The sequence below is a fragment of the Enoplosus armatus genome, chromosome 18, assembly GCF_043641665.1.
Source record: "Enoplosus armatus isolate fEnoArm2 chromosome 18, fEnoArm2.hap1, whole genome shotgun sequence".
In the NCBI taxonomy this organism is placed as follows: domain Eukaryota; kingdom Metazoa; phylum Chordata; class Actinopteri; order Centrarchiformes; family Enoplosidae; genus Enoplosus; species Enoplosus armatus.
This window is the reverse complement of record NC_092197.1, coordinates 2,976,730-2,998,251: the sequence shown is the minus strand read 5'-3', so window position 1 is coordinate 2,998,251 and position 21,522 is coordinate 2,976,730. Positions and strand designations below refer to the sequence as shown.

At 43.7% G+C, this 21,522-nt stretch overlaps 4 protein-coding genes across 4 annotated transcripts; 1 reads left to right on the top strand and 3 right to left on the bottom strand.

Moving 5' to 3' along the window:
• Positions 1-894, top strand: ch25hl2 (cholesterol 25-hydroxylase like 2). Its single transcript, XM_070925010.1, has one exon. It carries the CDS (start codon positions 1-3, stop codon positions 892-894), a length of 894 nt encoding a protein of 297 aa, XP_070781111.1.
• Positions 895-4,227: 3,333 nt separating this feature from the next.
• Positions 4,228-6,911, bottom strand: LOC139301505 (proteinase-activated receptor 2-like). Its single transcript, XM_070924925.1, has 2 exons — positions 6,663-6,911; positions 4,228-5,978 (listed from the first exon to the last, which is right to left on the bottom strand). Exons 1-2 carry the CDS (start codon positions 6,727-6,729, stop codon positions 4,888-4,890), a joined length of 1,158 nt encoding a protein of 385 aa, XP_070781026.1. The 5' UTR covers positions 6,730-6,911; the 3' UTR covers positions 4,228-4,887.
• A 213-nt stretch (positions 6,912-7,124) lies between these two features.
• Positions 7,125-9,793, bottom strand: f2rl1.1 (coagulation factor II (thrombin) receptor-like 1, tandem duplicate 1). Its single transcript, XM_070924542.1, has 2 exons — positions 9,668-9,793; positions 7,125-9,326 (listed from the first exon to the last, which is right to left on the bottom strand). Exons 1-2 carry the CDS (start codon positions 9,738-9,740, stop codon positions 8,269-8,271), a joined length of 1,131 nt encoding a protein of 376 aa, XP_070780643.1. The 5' UTR covers positions 9,741-9,793; the 3' UTR covers positions 7,125-8,268.
• Positions 9,794-10,905: 1,112 nt separating this feature from the next.
• Positions 10,906-13,863, bottom strand: LOC139301428 (proteinase-activated receptor 1-like). Its single transcript, XM_070924822.1, has 2 exons — positions 13,697-13,863; positions 10,906-12,667 (listed from the first exon to the last, which is right to left on the bottom strand). The coding sequence occupies exons 1-2, from the start codon at positions 13,770-13,772 to the stop codon at positions 11,445-11,447; spliced, it is 1,299 nt and encodes a 432-aa protein (XP_070780923.1). The 5' UTR covers positions 13,773-13,863; the 3' UTR covers positions 10,906-11,444.
• Between the last annotated feature and the right edge of the window lie 7,659 nt (positions 13,864-21,522).

The window sequence follows — 21,522 nt, the reverse complement described above, 5'->3', positions numbered from 1 at the left end:
ATGATGAGCACAGGCAGGTTACTCAGAAGTGAGGCTTTATTCTGGATGTCGGATGAGGACAACGTGACTGGGGGCCAGTCCCGGGGCTTGGTCCTGCAGCCTGCCTGGGACTATCTCCACCAGAACCACCACGACCTCCTGAGGAGCCCTCTCTTCCCCGTGGTCCTCTCCGTCACCACTTACTTCTTCCTGGTTGGTCTTTACACCGTGCTGGACCTGCTGGCTCCCACCTGGCCCTGCATTAACCGCTACAGGCTCCACCCTGACAGACCAGTGACCTGGCCTAACATCTGGACTACCCTGGGTGTCACCATCTACAACCACCTGCTCTACATCTTTCCTGCTGCAGTCGCCCAATGGCTGTGGAGGCCACCCACCCCGTTGCCCTGCGAGGCACCGACTTTCTGGAGCTTCTGTCTGGGCATCCTGGGCTGCATGGTGGTCTTTGACTTCCAGTATTACCTGTGGCACCTGATGCACCACCGGGTACCTTGGCTGTACCGCACCTTCCACGCCGTGCACCACCAGTACAACCAGCCTTTCAGCCTCGTCACCCAGTATCTGTCTGGCTGGGAGTTATTCAGCGTGGGATTCTGGGCTACAATAGACCCCATCCTGCTCCAGTGCCACTGCCTCACGACGTGGGGCTTCATGGTCTTCAACGTCTACGTATCCACCGAGGACCACTCCGGCTACGACTTCCCGTGGGCCATGCATAACCTGGTACCCTTTGGCCTCTGGGGCGGTGCACCCAAGCACGACGGCCACCACCAGCGGCCCAGCACTAACTTCGCCCCATTCTTCTCTCACTGGGACTGGCTGGGGGGCACCCACACCTGGCCGACTCCCTCCAGCCACGCTGAGCAAGACGAGATGAAAGGTAGAAAAGACTGAATGATCTCTCGTTGACTCAAACTGCTTCTTCTGTACCTTCTCTCAGCCCAGCGCCAGTTCCTCTCCTCCCCGTCTGTCTTTATTATCATATTAATTCACCCCATTTTGATATCTTCCACTGCTCTCTAACAGAACCTGGATATTCCTCACAGTTTAGTTTTAACTTTTCTTGACTGTCTGGTAAGTTGTTGAGGAGAACGATGTGTGACTTGTATGTCTTGAGCTACCTTGAAAAATAAAAAGCAAAAAATATAAAACCACTCAGTTTCTGTATAAATAGATCTGATTGAGTATTTGCTGATGGTGCGGTCTGTCAGAGTGATTAACACACACGTTAGCACGTCTCTCCCTCCTCAGCACTGACCCGCATGAATAGCTGCCTTTTAGCTGCATCCCAGTATGATGCGTGGGCGCAATACTGATCTATCGTCCTCTCTTTGAGACAAAATGCTCTTACCGGAAAAGAGCTCTTGATCAAACTCCCCAAAAGGCGAAATATGTTAGTGATGCAAAGTCTTCAGTGTGAAAATAAAAGAGTAAATGTTTCAAGGATGTCTTCGTCTTCAGAGCAGCAGAGGTCGTTCTTTGAAATATCTCTCTATTTTGGGACCAGTAGGGATTGCTGTGAGAATCAACACATTTTTATATTTTACAATCGTGTGGCTGTCTTGAGATTTCCTGAAATAATTGTAAATTCTAATGAAGTACTTTACCATGTAGACATTTTATGTGGTATATATATATATATATATATACACGTTTATGTCTGTAGCTCCCAACCTTTCTCTATTTTACCACTGTAAAGAAGTAGCTTACTTCGTTCAAAATATCTTTATGGGGTAGGGTTAACAATTAACTGTACAATTAACCTAAATAGTGAACTTAATACCAGCAGGAAGTTTGTGTAAAAAACTATTTCCTGTGGATATTGTAATGTTTTCTTTTAATTTTCACTATCATACATATGTTTTAACAGTCCAAGCAGCCTGGATTTGTAATAAATAAATCAATAAATTCCGAAATAACCTTTAAACTAAGTCGTCGTCTTCACGGAAATTAATTCAATGCATGTATATTATATTCAATATATATTTAAGAATGATTACACCCTTAAAACCAGCAGAGGTCACTTTTACTCCTAACACAAATCAGAGCGGGAGGGGCTACAAACATTAAATATCAAGCAAAGACTGCAGCCTCTGCTTGTTTTGACAGATTCATCTCCGGTAGAACGAAAGGTTCACACTTTACTCCGTGTGCAGCAGTGCATCCAATTACATGGCACAGGAGATGAGGTGTGCCACAGTGCCGTAGTGGTGATCTCGTCTCGCACGGTGCGACTCTCTTTGTTGTGACTCACTTGTTAATGATACTGGCAGTCAGAACTGGTTTGGCGTGTTTCTGGTTCACAAGGATATTGACTGTTGAAACAGCTCCTGCTTATTTTAGAGACATTACATTCAGACGCCTGGAGCTTAACAGTCTGAGCGTCTTTGTTATAGTTATTACTACAAGTAAATAGCACCCACAGGTGCAGATGGCATGGATCTCTAATCTACATGCATTCTCATCTTTTAGTTTTAAATCTTAAATTAATAAAAAAATCAATATTAACTTTTAAAATGAGCTATTTCCTGACGGAGTCTGGTGAGGTTTGAACGGGTTGAATCAGTGCAACCCCTCATTCGTTTATCTATCATTTCTTCATACTCTTACATCAGACCACATGTCAGTCAGTCTTGCGGTTACAGGATTGTTGCAACTTAGGAGGACCTCAACGCATATGCGTACATGTTGCATTACGGAAATATGCAACACAAACCACGACAAGTGCAGAAGTAACTCAGTTAACACAGCTGACGGTGAAGAAGACGAACAGCTTTTAATAGAGTAGTTCAACATTTTGGGAAATATACTCTCATTAGCATTTTTGCTGCGAGTTCGATGAGAAGATTCTGATTGTTCTTTAGCTGTATGCTAAATGTGCTAGCAGCAGGTTAGCTTACACAGTGATTTCCTGGTTAAGACTTTCCGTTCTCGCCATGCAGAAATATTATGTCGTTACGTTGTACAGAAAAGGTTTTCTAAGCATGTTAGCACGTACAAGAAAAACTGGATCTTTTTGAACGTGTGCAGCTTAAAGTAATCCGCCTTTCATCCATCGTCATGTGTTCTGATCATGGTGTTCCCAAAGCTTTAAAACAACATGCGATTTGCCAACTTTTACACACCACAGCCCATGTTGCAGTGTTGACACTGATCTAATGAATAAATAACAGAAAAAGGGTCTTAAATGACCTTCAACTCTCTTTCCTTTCTCTGTTTTATAAAACTGGCAGATGTATAAATCGGTCTTAAATAAATATAATCCCTCCTCCTGGTGGTATTTGATTTGTTTAAATGTACTCAGAAAGCTCAAACGTGTGATTCATGAAGGTTTCAGTTTGTCACACGGTGTAACTGTAACATGGCCGGGGAGTGGCTCCACCAACAACATGTGAAAAGAAGGTATTCTCCTCAGAGTGCTGACAAAAGGTAAAACGACACTCCACAACAATCATTTACCTCTTTAAACAGCCGGCAGCTCTGCCTCAACCGGTCATTACACAGGAAGTTATCACGGCCTGAGTGTGTGTACCTGGGGGAGGGTGAGAGGACCCTTTTGGGTGGGGCTACTGCTCGAAACGCAGACGTTTACTCACTTCTTATCTAGAGATAAAAGACCCGGAGCATTCTCTCTGGCTCACAATAACGCCCCTTTGTGGAAAGACAATAAAGGTATTGTCTTTCGGAGAGGGAGATATTAACTGAAAATAAAATGCGTGACTGAGCTTCAAGCCTTTTAGAGGGAAAGTCACTACAAAAGGTGAGTGACTGCGGTTTAACAACAGATCAAAACAAATGGGATGCCGTGTGTGAAGAAACGAGATCCGACGCTGAAACCAGTTCAGGTCATCCTCGTAACACAACGTGCCTCATCACGCTCTCAAACATTCTTTACCCCCCCTCGCCCCTCGCCCCCCCCCCTGTATTTTTCTGGCTGTTTCTTCAGAAAACAGCATGATTAACACCCAAACATTAAAATACTTGTTTAAAAAGAAACTGGTCTGCACAGTCTCCCACCCTACAAAAATAAACCCTCACCACAACACATTCCATGAATTCCTAACATTTCCACAAGGCGTAGAGGATGATGCATGACAAAGAGTCTCGTCTTCATCACTCTCAGGCTGCATGATGAAAACAAGGCCAGTGACTCACTCCACACAGGAATTTTAGTCGGTTACGCAATGTTTAAAAAAAAGAAGAAAAAGGAGTATCACAGAAACTGCATTCTGTTGTTTTATAATTTATTTAAGAAGCTAGCAACAGCATCACCTTCCTCTTCGTCACTTTCAAACTTAAAAAGTAAATAAAAACTTTAGCACGGGTGGTTAAAAATTACGAGATAAAACAGGAAGTACAACATTTCTGTTGTTGGTTTGACTGAAGCTTCATCAGAGTCATAACTTGACATACTCTCTTGTTCCTCTCAGCTTAATTTGGTTCTTTTATTACAGATGCTTTAAATGCTCTTCAGTGCGGCGAACTAGTCAGTCAAAAGGAAAATGGGAAAAAAAACACCACATTTATCAGACATTTTGTGCAGCTAAGAGGACTAACAGGCGTTTAACAGGCCTTCTCTCCATTTATATATATATATATATGAATGAAAATGTGTAAAATATTCATGTTTCACATTTTAAACAGTAAAAACAACAGTTCATAACGAAGTGACACACATCTTAAAACTGTATTCTGGTCTCGTCCCAGCACAGTCATCTTCACATTTAAAGTTCATCTTCGGATATCTGATGTGTTGAGGTTACCTGGTTGCACCTGACGGGCCTTATGTTCATCATTACAGAGTCCCACGAGGTCTGCGTGCTGCCGCGTGTTCAAGGACACCAGAGTTCAAGCGCAGGCGTGATGGGCGTCTGGTCCTTTATCTGGCTAGCAGCTGCTGCTCTGCGTGTTCCCGCTGTCCGACACGTACGACTTGCTCTTCCTGGAGTATTTCATGGAGCTGAATGAAACCCTCATCCTCTCCACGGTCCTGCTGCTCCTGCACAGCAGAGTGTTCTTCACGTGGTTTCTGAACTCCTCAGACACAAAGTAGTAGATAAACGGGTCCAGGCAGCTGTTGAGGCTGGCCAGGCATAACGTGGAGAGGTAGAAGCCGTAACCGTTGTTTATCACTCCATCTTTGACTAGAGAGTAATGCACCACCAGCATGATGTTACTGGGGATGAAGCACACCAGGAACGTCACCAGGACGGTCACAATCAACACCACGGCCCTCTGGCGGTTCTTTGCGGCCGTGCTGTCCTCCATGCTGTTCCCCAGAGCCCTGAGTAACAGGACGTAGGCCACGATGATGACTATACAAGGGACGAGGAAGACAACCATGCCCATGAAGATGAAGTAGTAGTAGGGGAGCTTGACAGAAGGGAACGGATTGAGGGGGTCCTCTATGATGTTGACATCGTGGCAGGTGGTTATGTTGGGGTCTTTGAGCTTGGCGGTTTGGTCATACAGGTACAGAGGCGTGGTGGTGAGCCAGATGAAAGCCCAGATGGCCACGCAGACGCCGATGGCCACCTTGTTGTTCTTCCTCTGCTGGGACAGAGGGTGAGCCACAACCCAGTACCTCTGCACGCTGAGGCAGGCGATGAAGAGTATGGAGCAATACATGTTCCCGTAGAAGAAGCTCACGAGGACTTTGCACAGCGGCTCTCCGTAGATCCAGTCGTTGCCGTTGAAATGGTAGGAAATCTTTAGGGGCGTCCAAATGACAAAGAGCAGGTCAGCCAGAGCCAGGTTGGCCATGTAGATCGACGACGGGTGCTTCTTCTTGGTCCTGAAGAGAAACACCCAGATGGCCATGCCGTTGGCAGGAAGTCCCACCGCAAACACGATGATGTAGGTGACCGGGAGGAAGACTGTGGTGAGGCTACTCTTCAGTGTGTCCGATGTTGCCTTGTCCACAATAACTAGTCCTGAGTCTTTAGGATCCTTAAACCCAATGAACGCCCGTCCTTTATCTAAACAAATATTGCAAAATTAAATACACATTAGCCTGAAACGCTCAAATAACTGATTGATCAATGGACTAGATATTAATCGTCCCCTATTTTGAGTCATTTGTGAAAACAAAAGTGTCAAACATTCCCAGTTTAGCTGCTCAAAAGTGCGGATTTGCTGCTTTATATGATTGTAAACTGTATATTTGTCACCTTGGGCTCTGGGAGGGGCAGTTTTCATCATTTTCTGACACTTTTTTAGGCTAAAAGATTAGTGATAAACGATTGACATAAGAGGCCTAATACAAATAACTAAAAAACACTGTAACTCAATGTAGGTTAATGAGTTCTACAACAGCATCTAATAATAATAATAATAATAATAATAATACAGCTAAATCCCCTAATCACAAAAGGTTAGATAGGACATTATTATAGGATATTATTTTCTTAGTAAGTGTATTAAAAGGTTAGATACGCCTACATTTCCCGACAGCCCCCTCTGTGCGGCAGCAGACCACAACCCCAGGTTACAAATATAAAAATATCGCTTTAATCATGAAAATATTAGCTTAATAATAGTGTGAGGTGTTAACAGCGTGGGTGATGATCGCGGGATGAGACCGGCTGCGTGTCTTCAGCTCGGTGTGCCGGTGGTCTCGTCTCTCCGCCACGCAGTAAACCCACAGGGACTTCCGGTCTTACCTGCAGCCGAGGCAGCAAACCAGCAGAAAACCAGCAGCAGCGACAATAAAATCCGAGTGAAGTCCATGTCTGACGATCTCGGCGACTCTTCTCTTCTAATGTCTCCTTCCGACAGCTTCTTATACGTCGAAGAACAACACCTGGCTGCGAGCTGGGAGGACACACCCCGAGACTAGGTGTGTGCACGCTGCTGACGTCATGTAAGAGCCGCCCACCCGCTCCGGTGGGTGGTAGTTTTCCCATCTCAGCTTTCCCATCTCAGCTTTCCCATCTCAGCTTTCCCAGAGCGAACACACTCCTGGGCCTGAAGTTTGGCATTTGAATACCTTGAATTTAGATTTTATAAAACACCTGATATGACTTTCCAGGTCTGTGAAATCTTGCAGCAACAGACAGAAACTATTTCTGTGACGTTGTTATTTGTCATTATGTTCAATATTGATCACGTGTGACAACTTCCTCTTTGTGTCAGATGTTTTATTTTCTTCAGCTCTAAATAACCTCTGGTATCATATACACACATATACACACACATATATATATATATATATATATATACATACACATATCTTTTCCTCTGACCTCTTTGTAAATAAAGGTTTCTGTGTAAAAACACACCCTCTCTGGTAGTTTTAAGATCATGTGACCTCTCTCCCTCAATGCTGCCTTCATCAGGTAAGATGATGAGTTAAACCTGAGGCTAACTAAGCTCACTAGTAACCAATGTAAACATGTAGCTGAGCGATGTGTCCACGTACGGAGGCCGAATGCAGAGTTTCTAAACAAGAAAAGACTTTTGTTTCAGGTCATAAACGTGTAAAACTGTAAAATCTGGATGATTTTGTGAGTCGTGTTTCACTTCAGTGACGTTTAGTAGTTTTACAAAATAATCAGGCAGGCAGAGAAAGAGACATTAAGCCAAAACCACTGGAAGATATGAAAAATCTTTCAATGAAGATCCATCATTTGAGCTGCAAAAGACGGAAGGATGAATTCATATCTTTAATTTGAGACTGAGAGGATGAGCTTCCTGTAGCCGCAGGTTTGACTGATGAAACCCACTGTCCAAACAAACATGTCATATCTCTAATAATATAGAATAATACGTAAATAACATCTCCTGACAGCCCACAATAATAACTAATATTACTGCCTTCAGCGACCAAGCTTTAACACCTGCAGATGGTGTGACGGGGAAAAAAAACACAGCTAGCTGGACTTTTAATTTTATTCTCAAACTTTGAAATATAGTTATACAAGTTAAAATTATTACTTTAAAAACACATACCAGATATATACATATGTAGAGCTTGTATCACGTGTCGTACAACAGGCTAAACGTTGCCCTTATTAGGTCAAAAGGATTCATTTGAAGATCAGACACTTCATTCATGTCTCGATGACGTCAAATGAAACTGCTTCAAGTGCATCACATAAAAGTTATATTATCAAATACATTTAAAAAAATACAAATGTATTAACAAAAATAAAAAAAGCAGTAACTTCTGGATGGTCTTTGCCACAAAAGTCACAGTAGAATTCAAAAATAAATCCGTGTGGACTCATACCTGAGGGGAGTTTAAAGATCAGGACTTAGCTTAAAAAGCTAGCACTCGGTGCTCTGAGTGTTCCCTGACTCGGACGAGTACGCGTTGCTCTTCTTGGAGTACTTCAGGGCGCTGAAGGAGACCCTCATCCTCTCCACTGTCCTCTCGCTCCGGCACAGGAAGGTGTTCTTCACGTGCTCCCTGAAGTCCTCGGAGATGAAGTAGTAGAGAAAAGGGTCGAAGCAGCTGTTGAGACTCGCCAAGCACAGCGTGGTGATGTAGAATCCGTACAAGTTGTTGTCCGCTTCACCCAAAAGGAGGATGTAGTGCACCAGCAGCATGATGTTGCTGGGGGTGAAGCACACCAAAAACATGACCAACACGGTGACGATCAAGACCACAGCCTTTCGCCGCCTCTTGGCGATGGCCGGGTCCGCCATGCTGTTCCTGAGAGCCTTCAGCATGAGGACGTAGGATATGATGCACACGACGGTGGGAACGACAAATCCCAGAGTTCCCATCGTCAGGAAGTAGCCCGCCGCTATCTTCTTCTGGCTGGGCCTGGTGACGTCGTGGCAGGTGAGGATGTTGAGGTTTGCCGCACGGACCTGTTGATCGTACAGGTAGAGGGGGATCGTGAGAAGCCAGACCACCACCCAGACCGTGACGGAGACTGCAACAGCAGCACGGTTGTTCCCCCGCTGCTGGGTGAGAGGGTGGACCACGGCCCAGTAACGCTGGACGCTTATACAGGCGATGAAGGAGATGGAGCAGTACATGTTGCCGTAGAAGAAGGCCACCAGCACTTTGCACAGCCCCTCTCCGTAGATCCAGTTGTTGCCGTTGAAGTGGTACGCTATCTTAACGGGGACCCAGATGACAAACAGCAGGTCGGCCAGAGCCAAGTTCGCCATGTAGATGGACGACGGGTGCTTCTTCTTGGTCCTGAACAGGAACACCCAGATGGCCAAGATGTTGGTGGGCAGCCCCACAACAAACACGATGATGTAGACGATCGGGAGGAAGACGGTTGTGAGACGGCTGCTCAGGACTTGTTTGGCTTGGGAGCTGACCCACACCCCGTCGCTGGTCTCTGTACCAGTGAAGCCTCTTAGATCTGTGTCACACACATGAAAAGCAGAAGTGAAACAGGCTGACATGCTGGAACGCAGACTCCATCTGAAACTGAGAACACTCCTGTTATACTTGTATTTGGACCTTTGAGCCTGAGTCACCTGCGACACAACGATCCAGTTTACCTGTAACTTTATTATCCGGAGTTATCTAACTCCTCCTGACAGACTAATCCAGGACCAAAACATCCAACAAACGGGGCTCATAATCCACGTATGTAGCTCAGTAAAGCACTTTTTGGACGCTGATTCTTTCTGAGCTGAACATTTTGTCCGTTCAGACAATAAAAACGACAGAGATGGAAATGAAGAGGTGAAACTTTACCTTCCTTCGACAGGCAGGTCTGCAGGCACCAGGAAAGGAGGACCAGGTGGAACCATCGAGTCCTCAAAGTCATGACTGCAGATCTCAAGTTAAAAACAAAGTGCAGTTAGTGTCGGCGGGCGCGACTGCTTCCCCCCCCCTGTCGCTGCTGTAACTGCCATGCCCTCTTCTCAGAGCCGGTTTTGACACCTGCGTGATGTCACTCAGTCAGGTGACCGCGCGCAGCCAACCGAGACTCGTGTCGGGAAACCCCGGAACCAACCCTTCGAAGTCCGGTTATCAACGAGATCTCCAGACCTGATAATATCTAAAATCAGGTCTGATAACATCGAATAGATGATCAGAGGGCATTATAATAATAATAATAATAATATATAATTATTATTATTATTATTATTATTATGCCAGTAAACGTGACTATTATACGTCTATTTATAGCTTAAAGGTTAAGATGAGTCCACTCTTCTGTATTCTGGTCGTTTATTTCAGAGGACACGAGATCCTCATTTATAAAACTTAATGACAAAATATTTATATATATATTAATATTTGTTTTTATTGATCAAAAGGGCATTTAAAATGTGTTAATAATAATAATTAAGATCTTAGTTTGACTTGTTGAAACATGCAGGGTGAGTGTGTGTGTGTGTGTGTGTGTGTTATCTTCAGAAAAGAACATTAGGTTTTGTTTTTGTTTTTTAAAAAACGAGCCTGCAATAAGATTTGCATTGAGTCATGAGTCATGCAAACTGCACCAGAGCGACCTGCTTAGAAAAGAAACAAAAACCAGGTCAGTCTCGTGTGTTTACAGTCGGGAACAAGCAGCAGTAGAGCTGTTCATGATGGGCAGGAAATAAAGCAGCAACCAGTCTGATAATTCTGATAAGTCCATTCAGCAGTACACATGCGAACTGGGGCCCCACCAGCATTTGCAGCACAATAAAACATCTGTGTGAAGGGACTAAGAGAGGACAGCCAGTTGTTTTAGCTCGGTTTGAAAGATTCATAAAGAATTTATTCAGTCAGTGGTTCCTTTACACTTTGACACAACCTTTTGTTGGCTGTGTAGCAGCGCCGCCTGCTGGAGGAGGAAAGAACCTGGACGACGGTGTGAAGTGAAATAAAGCACTTCACATCTCCAACCAGCAGAGAGCAGCACGACGCAAACTTTGCTCAGCCCATTACAGCTGTTTCTTGGTTACACAATAATATAATAACATAATGATTCAGATACCGAAAGTGGCAAAAAAAAATGTTTTAATCAAGTGGTGAATATCTTTTTTTAAAGTACAGTACAGTACAGAGTAAGACATGACTGACAGCTTTTCAAAGGTGAAACATAAGCTTTACAGCAAACATGCATAGAGACAAAATAGCAAAGTTCCTTCCATTAAAAGTAATACATACAGATTCACCTGCAGCTTATAAACTCATAGGCTCTAACATATACAGTGCAAGAATAAAAGCATTTCGTTGTGTCGAAAGGTTCAGCAGAACAGCTCCAGAAAGCTCGTTCTTATCTCATCTCAGCTTCCTTCCGTCCATCGTTTCTCTACTTCATTCATCGCTCAAAAGACGCGTCTGTCGTTTCACATTTGTTGTTGTGAAACCAAGATTTTTAGCTCTTTCTGTTGCCTTGATAGCTTCAGTTATCCTCCAGTCATTCTAACCACGAAAGGAGAAATAAATACGGATTAACTTTGTGCTGTGACTTTATTACTACTGTTTCATTACTGTGAGGTCACAGGTGAGAGTCAGCTCACTCAGTGTGAGTCTATCAGACCAGCAGTTTCTTGCATTGGCTGTTTTGTGTTATTGTGGAGGTTTCTGTACGGTTGGATTTCAGAATTGTTCTGCTGCTGGATCTGCACGAATTAGATGACGAATGACTGATGCTACTGCCCTCCGTAATCTTCTGGCACCTCAGCGCACTGGATAGTTGTCTCTGGCATTGGGACGATCCAAAGTAGTAGACCAGAGGATCCAGGAGGCAGTTCAGGCTCCCCAAACACATAAACACCAGATAGGCCGCGTAGGAGCCATCAGGGGCCTCCCGGCTCCTCTCGAGCCCCTCGTTAAACTGCACGTAGTGCGCTAGGAGGAGACAGTTTGTGGGCGTGAAGCACAGCACGAATATCACCAGCACCGTTAAAGCCATCACTACCGCTCTCGTTCTCCTGCGTGAGCTTCCTGGGACCCCACGTGGGACCCTGCTCAGGGACCAGATCACCCGAGCGTAGGACACCACCGTGATGAGCAGAGGCAGGAAGAAGAGGGCGCAGCAGAGGGTGATGAAGTAGATCTTGTAGTGCCAGATTAGCTCATGTGAGGACTGGACATCGTGGCAGGTGGTGATGTCCAGCTTTCTGAGGTGAACCGTCTGGTTGGAGAGGACGAGGGGCACCGAACCAGCGAAGGAGAGTGCCCACATGGCCACGCAGGCTATGATGGCGTTCTGTGGCCTTCTCCAAGTCAGGGAGTTGATGGGGTAGACTACAGCAAGGAGCCGGTCCACGCTGATGCAAGCTATGAGGAGAACAGAGCAATACATGTTCCAGTAGAAGGCAGCAGTGACCACGCGGCACATGAGCGCTCCGAATATCCAGTTGTTGCCGCCAAAGTGGTAGGAGATCTTGAAGGGGAGCAGCGCGGCAAAGAGCAGGTCAGCGCAGGCCAGGTTCAGCATGTAGATCGCCGCCGGCTTCTTAGGCCGGATCCTCCGAGCGAAGGCCAGGACGGCGCAGATGTTGATCGGCACGCTGATGAGGCAGACCAGAGTGTAGAAGGAAGGTATGAGGACGGTGGACACCGGGCCGGTCAGAAACTGCAGAGCCTCTTCCGTTATTTCCGGCCTGCGTGAGGTGGTTTCATTACGGACCCGACCTCGATTCGAACGGTTCACTTTGGAGACGTCGCCATCTGGAAGTTCATCCAGCGGTATCGGTTCAGCTGTGACCGAAGGGTCAAAATGGACGAAGGTCCTCACTTTCATAGTGGAGCCTGCAAAGAGAGACACTGTTTAGTCTATTAACTTATTAAGCATATCGGGATTTATGTTTTTTTTTGTCTTCTATTATATTAAATTAAATATATTATCTGAATATTTGAATATCAGACAAAGCAAGCAATTTGAATATGTCAACTGGGGCCAAATGATGCTGTGTTATAAACCAAATTATCAATCAGCAGATTAAATGATAATGGAAATAATTGGTAGTTTTAAATCAATCAAATATTTTCTGGTTCCAGTTTCTCAAATGAAACAATCTGTTGCTTTTCTGTGTTTTATATTGTGAACTGAACTTCTTTGGGACATTTGAAGGTGTCACCTTCTTGACACTTCATAGACTTAACGATTAAAAATCCACACATCAATCGATAATGAAAATAATCATTATTTTTATCAAACTACTTCATTTAATTTAACATATAACACACATTAATCAACATTTCTGTTCCATTTTCAACTTGAAATGTGCTGCAAACAGCACAACTTCAGTACAATACAACAACAATATCCACTATTCAGTACATGCAGCAACACAAAGCAACAAAACAGAGTCAAGCATCATAATCATAATTCTGATCTTAATAAAATGTTAAAAGATGCAGTTACAAGTCAGTAAAATGGTAATATCAACAGATAAGCACGCACACACACACACACACACACACACACACACACACACACACACACAACTATAGAAGATGGTTCCACACTGTTCATAAAGTGCTATTATTAGTACTAATAGTGCTGCATGTAACGGTTATTTTCATGATCGATTAATTTGTCCATTATTTTCTCAGTTAATCTCAGTTTTGGGCCCAAGCCCAAGGTGACGTCATCAGCAGACCCTCATGTTTGAGGAGGTCTGACTCGTTTTCACTGTTAACTATTTGTTACTTATCAAAAGAGTTGATTTTATCTGTTGTCGATCTAATAATCAAATGTCACAGTAAATATAGGGACCTGCCATAAACATGAGTGTAACAGGTCACACGCACGTGCAGTGAGACACCTCGTCTTACCGTTATTGGCTGCAGCGGAGGCAGCGCGCGCACACAGCAGCAGCAGCAGCACCGTTTCTGGACGCGTTGAAGACATGTTGAAGACAGCAGAGGGGACCGCGTCAAGGTCCGGTAGTCCACGTACTTCTTCTCCGTGTTCCTCGAGATGTCTCCCGGTCTAACGCCTGCTGCCGACCCCCCTCCACCCAACCATCCGGTGACCGTCCCACTGGGTTTGTTTCCGCCCACAGTCCAGCAGGTCCGGAACGCCCTGGTCCACCAATCAGCTGCCGTCTGCACACGGAGAGACATTCCTGTCTCCTGAAGTCACCTTCCCGTCACTCAGCTGCAGCAGCCAGATCTAATCAAACCATTACTGACCGCAGGAACCACAACAGAAACTAAAACCGACTGAAAGAAAGTTCCTGCCAAAGGACGTCTGTCTTTTCTTGTTTTGAGACGTTTGTGGACGCAGACAACAACAGGACAATTAGGGCCAATGTGAATTGACTTGTTCTCAAAGTTGGCTGTCATGGCAACAGCTGGGTTTCAATCATCATCCCTTTAGTCTATGTATGTATAGATAGATAGCTTTTTTTTTTTCAAAACAAAAGACACAAAGTCCTTCATAATAAAAGCATTAAACACGAGAGCAACGAAACAGAAACAACAACAACAACAAAAAGGCAAAACATCAGTTCAGAAGAGCGAGGAAATCGTTCCTCAACAACAGATGATCAGGCTTCATCATCCAACAGACAGAGACTTAACATATGGACACATACGTTCAGGAAACGTACGCAGGCACTTTACCTGTGTGGTGCCTGATAGGAAACAACAACCACATTTTTATGTTGGCATCTAGACTCCACTGGCAGCCAATGAAAGGAGGCCAACGCTGGAGCAATGTGCACTTTGTCTTTGTCAGAGGATGCTCGAGGACGGGCTGCGGCATGCTGAACCACATGCAGACTGAGATACAAAATAAAACGAATTACAAGACGCAAAAAGCATTAATTTATCAGCACTTTCAAAAGAGGAAATGTGTCTTTTCTTATTTGGAAAAAAACGTTCTTCACGTGAATATTTGTGAGTTTTGTATTTAAACTGGTCGACGACAATTGAGGTAAAAACACCCTCCAACGCATCTTCAGAGGAATCAGGAGCATAGATTGTACAAACATCATTTGTTTGACGTGAATCAACTTCTCCCTGGAGATGCTGAAGTGCTTCCTCTGTTTATAGCAGTCAGCAGTTGACAGTAAGGCAGTTAGATTACATATGATTCTGGATGTAGAGCACGTGACATTTGACCCTTTGCGATGAGTTACATTCAATTCAACTGCATCAAAATGTCTATTTGTGAAGTGCAATCGTGATGTTGTCAGCAGGGGACTGAAACGTTCTGTCCCGTCTTTTTCCTTTTTTCCGTCTCCGTGTGGTTGAATTCTTTGTTTACGAGCTCATGTAATCGAGCTGTTCAGACTCTAATAGCTCTTCCCAGGAGGTCACATTATATTTGCTTACATTTTTTCTTTTTGCACACGGCAAGAAAAAGTTCCCACTGATCAAGATTTGACAAGCTGGAGTATTTACTTCCACGTGTCCGCAGTTAGAAAGCACTGACATGAGGACAGACGATAGAAATGTGGGACAGATGAAGTGCGTTTGTGGTGTGAAGAGAGAGACATCGGACAGAGGGGAGGAGGGGGCGGGGGGGGGTCGTCTGACTCACTCATACTGAGCTTTATATCCACTGGGACTCGGTATCTGAGCTCACAGACAGCCAGACTAAACCCATTTCCTCACAAAAATATTTGTCACAGTGATGTGTTTCTTATTTTTGAAACAGCCACCGCCCACTTCACATGAAGCATCGGATCCTTTCACGCTCACACGAGTCATGAAGTTCTCTTTTATCTGCTTGTTTGTTGATGTGCGTTTCTAAAAACAATTAAAAAAAAAAAAAGGCGAAGACTTAGATGAGAAGATTGATGCCACTTCCAGCTGACAGTTAGCTTAGTATAAAGACAGGAAACAGGAGGAAACTGCTCGCCTGGCTCTGGCCAAGTGTAGAAAACAAATCTACCTCCAAGCAATTTGTTGTTTTTATACTTCAGAACCAGGCTATCTGTTCCCCCCCTTGTTTCTAGTCTTTATGCTAAGCTAAGCTAACCAACTGCTGGCTGTAGCTTCATATTTAATGTACAGACATGACAGGTGGTATCGATCTTCTCATCTAACTCTCGGCAAGAAAGCGAACACGCAGATTTCCCAAAAAGTCAAACTACTTGAATTGAAACTCCGGAGGAAAATATCTGTCGCCACCTTGTTTTTTTATTTGGAACTAGATGTGACCATGGGGCTGGGGATCTGAGAGCCCGAGGAACCCGGAAACCTGACTGCAGCTGGCTCCTGGCTACGCTAAGTTAGCTTGTAAATGTACTTACCCGTAAAAAATGAACAGCCAACTTCTTGCGTTGTGTCTTGTGTCTTGTGTTTTTTAGTGCACCTGAACGCCGCTATCCTGATTGACAGGCCGCCGTGGTAGCGACTTGTCAATCACAAGGTAGCCCCGCCCTAAAGCATACCCTGCTTTATCGTCTATTTTACTCTAAATGGGACAAAATGACCATCATGCATACTGAGACCATAAAGCCATCAGGAAAATGTTTACTGAGGTAATAAATAAAGTGAGAAGTCGGGTCAAATTCTCATAGACTTCTATACAATCTGACTTCTTCTGACAACCAGTCAACCAGTCGCCCCCTGCTGGTCATTAGAAAGGATGCATGTTTAAGGCACTTCACTTTTCAAACCCGGAGGTTGGCGCTTGTTAAAGTTGACATGAGAGAAAGTACGGCTGGACCTTGATATCCACTTCAGAGGTCACGTTGATCCCGGAGCGTACTGGATCTGGGGCGTTCCTAAACTAACACAAGCTCATTCCTTCTCACAAGAGGAGGCAGGATACAGACTGTGGGAGATTAGGTCCAGAGTAAAGTCAAGGGCACAGTTCAAGGCCAGTGTTTCACAAGTTTAATTCCTGTTGTTTTCTGTGTCCACTTTAGCACATTTTATCGTTCTCTGGGCTTCTTCCAGTCAGGAGAATTCAACAATAGGGTGTTAATCTGTTGGGGAAAGGAACAGAGAAAAACATGGAGGTGAATGAGACAATGAGACAATCACGCAGGATGTTATGCTGTGCTTTCAGTCAAAGTTTAAAAAGTGTCTCAGATGGTTAACAGCATCAGTGACTGTATATGTGTGTGTAGGACAGAATAAAAACACTTCTGAAAGAGGAACTTTGTGTATTTTGGTCCATCAGACAGAGAACGGAGTCTGGTATTAAATAGCCTAAAATTCAAATTCCAGGACACAAAGCACAAAGACAACTGGCAAACTGTGGTCCTAATGGAAAACCAGCGCTTTTTAAACCACTTCTTCAACCGTGTATCACAACATTTATCATGCATGGGCCAAAGTTTCACCACAGATGAACCTAAATGTTAAATTGCGGGTGCAGTCGGAGAGGCGATGACCTTTTGAGAGGTTAATGCAGCAGCAAAGAGAACTAAGTGGAAGTATTTTAGTTCCTTTAGTTAATACAAACCATCGTCATATAGTTAGTAAGATTGCATTATTCTTTATATAATAATGGTTGTTTAAACTGGGCGTGTAAAACGTGTAAAGTAGCTAGTAACTAGAGCCGGTGTGACAGCCACGACAGCCAATCAGCTCGGTCTGGTTTCTATTTGTCTCCTGAGTTCTTCCTGTTTCAGGAAGTGACGAGGCAACGTGACGGTTTTCATTAACGACGAAGGTTCATCAGGGTTGTTGGGCTGAAACCACCGACTTCTATGTTTGGTTGTTGTTGTTGCACCGATTTTGGTTTACTTTAATAAATGTGTTTCTTTTTTTTTGTCTCAAACTTGAATCAATTCATGACACTGCGAAACAAATGTCGTGGAATTAAAAAGTATAATATATTATAATATCTCTCCCTATAATGTCCCTCTGAACTGTGGTGGAGCAGAAGTGTAAAATAGCATTAAATCAAAAAGCACAGAATCATTCTGTTTTGTAGAGTCACTGTAAAGTCATGCCATCTGTTCTGCTTTTAGGCTGCGTTGAAGATGATTAATTTCCTTGCGTGACACTTATCATGAACATATATTAAACTATGCCAGAACGGTTTGAAGTCTAAGGGAAAAAAGTGCTGACTTCGAGGGAAACTTCTCTGGGAGATTTATGATCTTACATTTTGTGAGGCGATGCTCTTCTTACTTTCTTTAAATCCCGTACGACACAGTCACCAGTTAAAACTTCACCAAAGACAAAGTTGGAACAAAGAGTGACAAAAACCACAGTGACTCAACACAGTTATGACAAAGTGCTTTGCAACACTGATCAACTTTCCTCTCACAGTCACAGTCACAGACCCCCCCCTGCCACACAATGAAAAGAAAGTCCGATTGTATAGAAGTCTATGAGAAAATGACCCGACTTCTAACTTGATTCATTGCCTCGGTAAACATTTTCCTGATGAGATTATGGTCTCAGTCGCTAGTTTCAAGTCTTCTTCAATACAGCATGATTAAATTGTGGTCCCATTTAGAGTAAAATAGACGATAAAGCAGGGTATGCTTTAGGTGGGGGCTACCTTTTGATTGACAGGTCACAACCATGGCGACCTGTCAATCAGGATAGCGGCGTTCGGTTGTACTAAGAGACACTCTGAGGAGTCGGTTGTTCATTTTTTCTAGTAAGGACATTGACAAGCTAACTTTGTTAGCGGCTACTTCACACAGCGCAGCCAGGTGCAGTCAGGAGGCCGGTATAGGTAGGCGTGCACATTGTTCACCCTTCGTCCAAATATGGTCACTTCTGGTTCCAAAAAAACCAAGATGGTGATGGCCAAATACCAAACTCGAGGCGTCAAGATGGTAGTCCTCAAACCAATGGGTGACGTCTCGGTGGCTACGTCCACTTCTTTTATACAGTCTGTGGTTGTTATACAGAAAGATTTAGTGGAGTGAAAAGAGCACTAAGACAATCAGTAAACACTCCCAAGGTTAGTGGGTATGGATAGAGCCTCGGTCAAGCCAGTGAGACTCCACATTAATAACACTTGAAATGATGTCCATGCATTTGTAAATAGACAGTTTGATTGTTTGTAAAAACCTGCAATAAGTTATTTTTTTGGCCACTTGGGGGCAGCAGAAACGTAAAATCACAGACAAAATTAGAAACAGATTGTAAACATAAATGAAGAATATGGATCCTGGAGGACGTCGAGCCAAACGGACCTGAGCTGCAAGACCTCCTCTGCACCATGGAGACCAGACTAGGAGTCAGACAGTTCAGAATCAGCATCAGAATCAGAATCAGAAACTGTTTATTGCCAAGTAACATACATTACAAGGAGTCTGCCGTGGTCTGATGGTGCTACATTCTTTTTTAACATATAACATATAATCTGACAGACAACAAGCATGTAAAAATATGAAGGTAAAAGAACAAGATAAGATCCAGTTCTAGGAGACTTGGAGTCGTGTGTCTGGTCTCTTCCTCCTGAGGGAAATATCTGACTCTGGATCTGCTAAATGCTCCATCAAGTTCACCAGCTAGTTGCTAATTTGCTAAGTCGCTAACTTTAGTTTCGTTTAGACAAGCTGAAAGATGTTGAAACGCTCCGAGGGGATAATCATCTGAGTTTATCACCACAGAAGAAGCCTTTCACTTTACATATAGACATTTGATCTATTGTTAATATATAATTATTGATTAGAGCCCTTTCCTCTGAAGAAGTATGAGTGCCTTTTAAATTATTCTGATGTCAGAAGCAACACATTTACATTCAAATGTGACCCATGATTTGCCACAGGGTTTAATGGTGTTTATATAACTGCTGCAGAGAGAGAGTGCAAGACCAGTACAGCAAAACATCCAAATTATCCACTTATCTGAGCCATCTGTGACCGCACAGCAGTGACCCTGACAACTGAGTCTTGAGGGCGTGTGGAAATACTTGAATAATTTCCTCCACATGGCAAAAACTGGGGCGACTGGTAGTGCGTCTTTGGGAGATTTGAACAGAACTTTAAGTGGAAAGTTGATCATGATATCAAGTGGCTTCTACAGTCTAATAAAGGTATAATGTGGCCCTCTTGTGGCATAATCTGGCATCGGCACAAGTAGAGGTTTTATAACTAACCTGAAAGAATGAATCATTACAATCTCCTCTAATGGGTCAAATCAGGCCGGCAGGACACGTGCTATAGTCTTCTTACATGTATCTACAGTGTTTGTTTGACTTACATGCTTGATTAGAGGCGCTCTCTCGGAAATTCATACACCAGATTTGGAAAAATGAACTTTATTCACTGCTCCCTTAGAAAAGAAGAAACAGGAAGCAGTATTGTGGCACATGAAGAGCCCACATGACGTCTGTGATGCTGCAGGAAACAGGTGTTTTCCGCAGATGCGCCGGTGTCCATTTGAAGAGATTAAACAGAGAGGAAGGAGATGCACGATATCATGTGATTTCTGAGTATTTCACAGTGTATGAGTGTCATTTGTGGTTTTTGTGTGTGTTCCTGAACCAATCTTGCATTAAAAATTGATCTATTTATTGGTATAATGTCTGTAGTTAATGGGATCAAAGTATTTGTGTTGAACATATGACCCAGGATGACTCTTTGACTATTATTGTATGTTACAGAAAACATCATCCCTGACTTCATGCTGCTTCTCGTCAGATATGGAAACCACATGCTTGTGTCTAGTTTGTGACAATGACAACCTCAACTGTAGTGCAGAGGAAATGCTTTTATCTGCTATCTGTTTGAGTCATTTGTGATGGTTTGGGTTGCACACAGGCAATGGCATCACAGGCGGAAAGTGGATACTACATGACACTGAGAGTCAAACAGATGCTCGTACTGAAACCATCTCTTCCAGTGTCGGATAAACAAGACAGAGGTCACATCTGTGATCAGCTGGATGTTAGAGCTCAGATGAAGCTCAAACAAATAATACTTCAAACTGTTAATGTCCTGAAGGTTACGACACGATTCACGCAGTTTGCTGTAAATATAAAAGTGAGATTTTTAAAAAAAAAAGCAGAACACCTGAATCGAACTTATCATAACAGACATCCACCCCTAAAGCAGTCGGAAAACTTAAGACATATGACAAATATGACAGCAATTTAACCGTGCTTTTATCAAAGTTAGTGAGCGGACAAGAGTTCAGGAGCCGAAATATAATGGTCTTTACTAAAAACATCTCCATGTTAAAAACACAGAAAAAGAAGGGAAGTGAAGACTAAACACAACTGCTCATGTTGGGACAAGCTTATCATCTTCAGACAGTCACTTCCTCGCTTCCCCAGCGGCCCCCCCCCCTCCCCCCCTTAGTGCCTCACTCCACATGCCTCCAGGAAAAATACCGCCGGGACAAAAAGATCCCAAAGTTTCCAAATGTGCCAAATTCTGTTTGTCGAGACATGTAGATTTACATCTGACGTAGCATACAGCAATATTTCACCTTATAGTTCCAGGAAGTGTCTGAGCAAGAAGAAGCAGATACAGCTGAAAACTGAAGGTGACATTTTAGGGGGGAGAGTTTTAAAAATGTTCTTGAATGATGACGTAAGTGAGTGAGAGGTCAAAGAGAACGTATGTTATGTTATGTTATGGTGCATAAACATAAAAACAGTGTTGGAGTTTGAGTCTCATGAAACAGAGGAGGAAGTTCACGCCGTGCGTGTTAAAACAAAATCCAAGAAGGACTCGACGACGATGTGGTTTTTCTTTGCGCTCTGTAGTTTTTGGGGAGGTGTT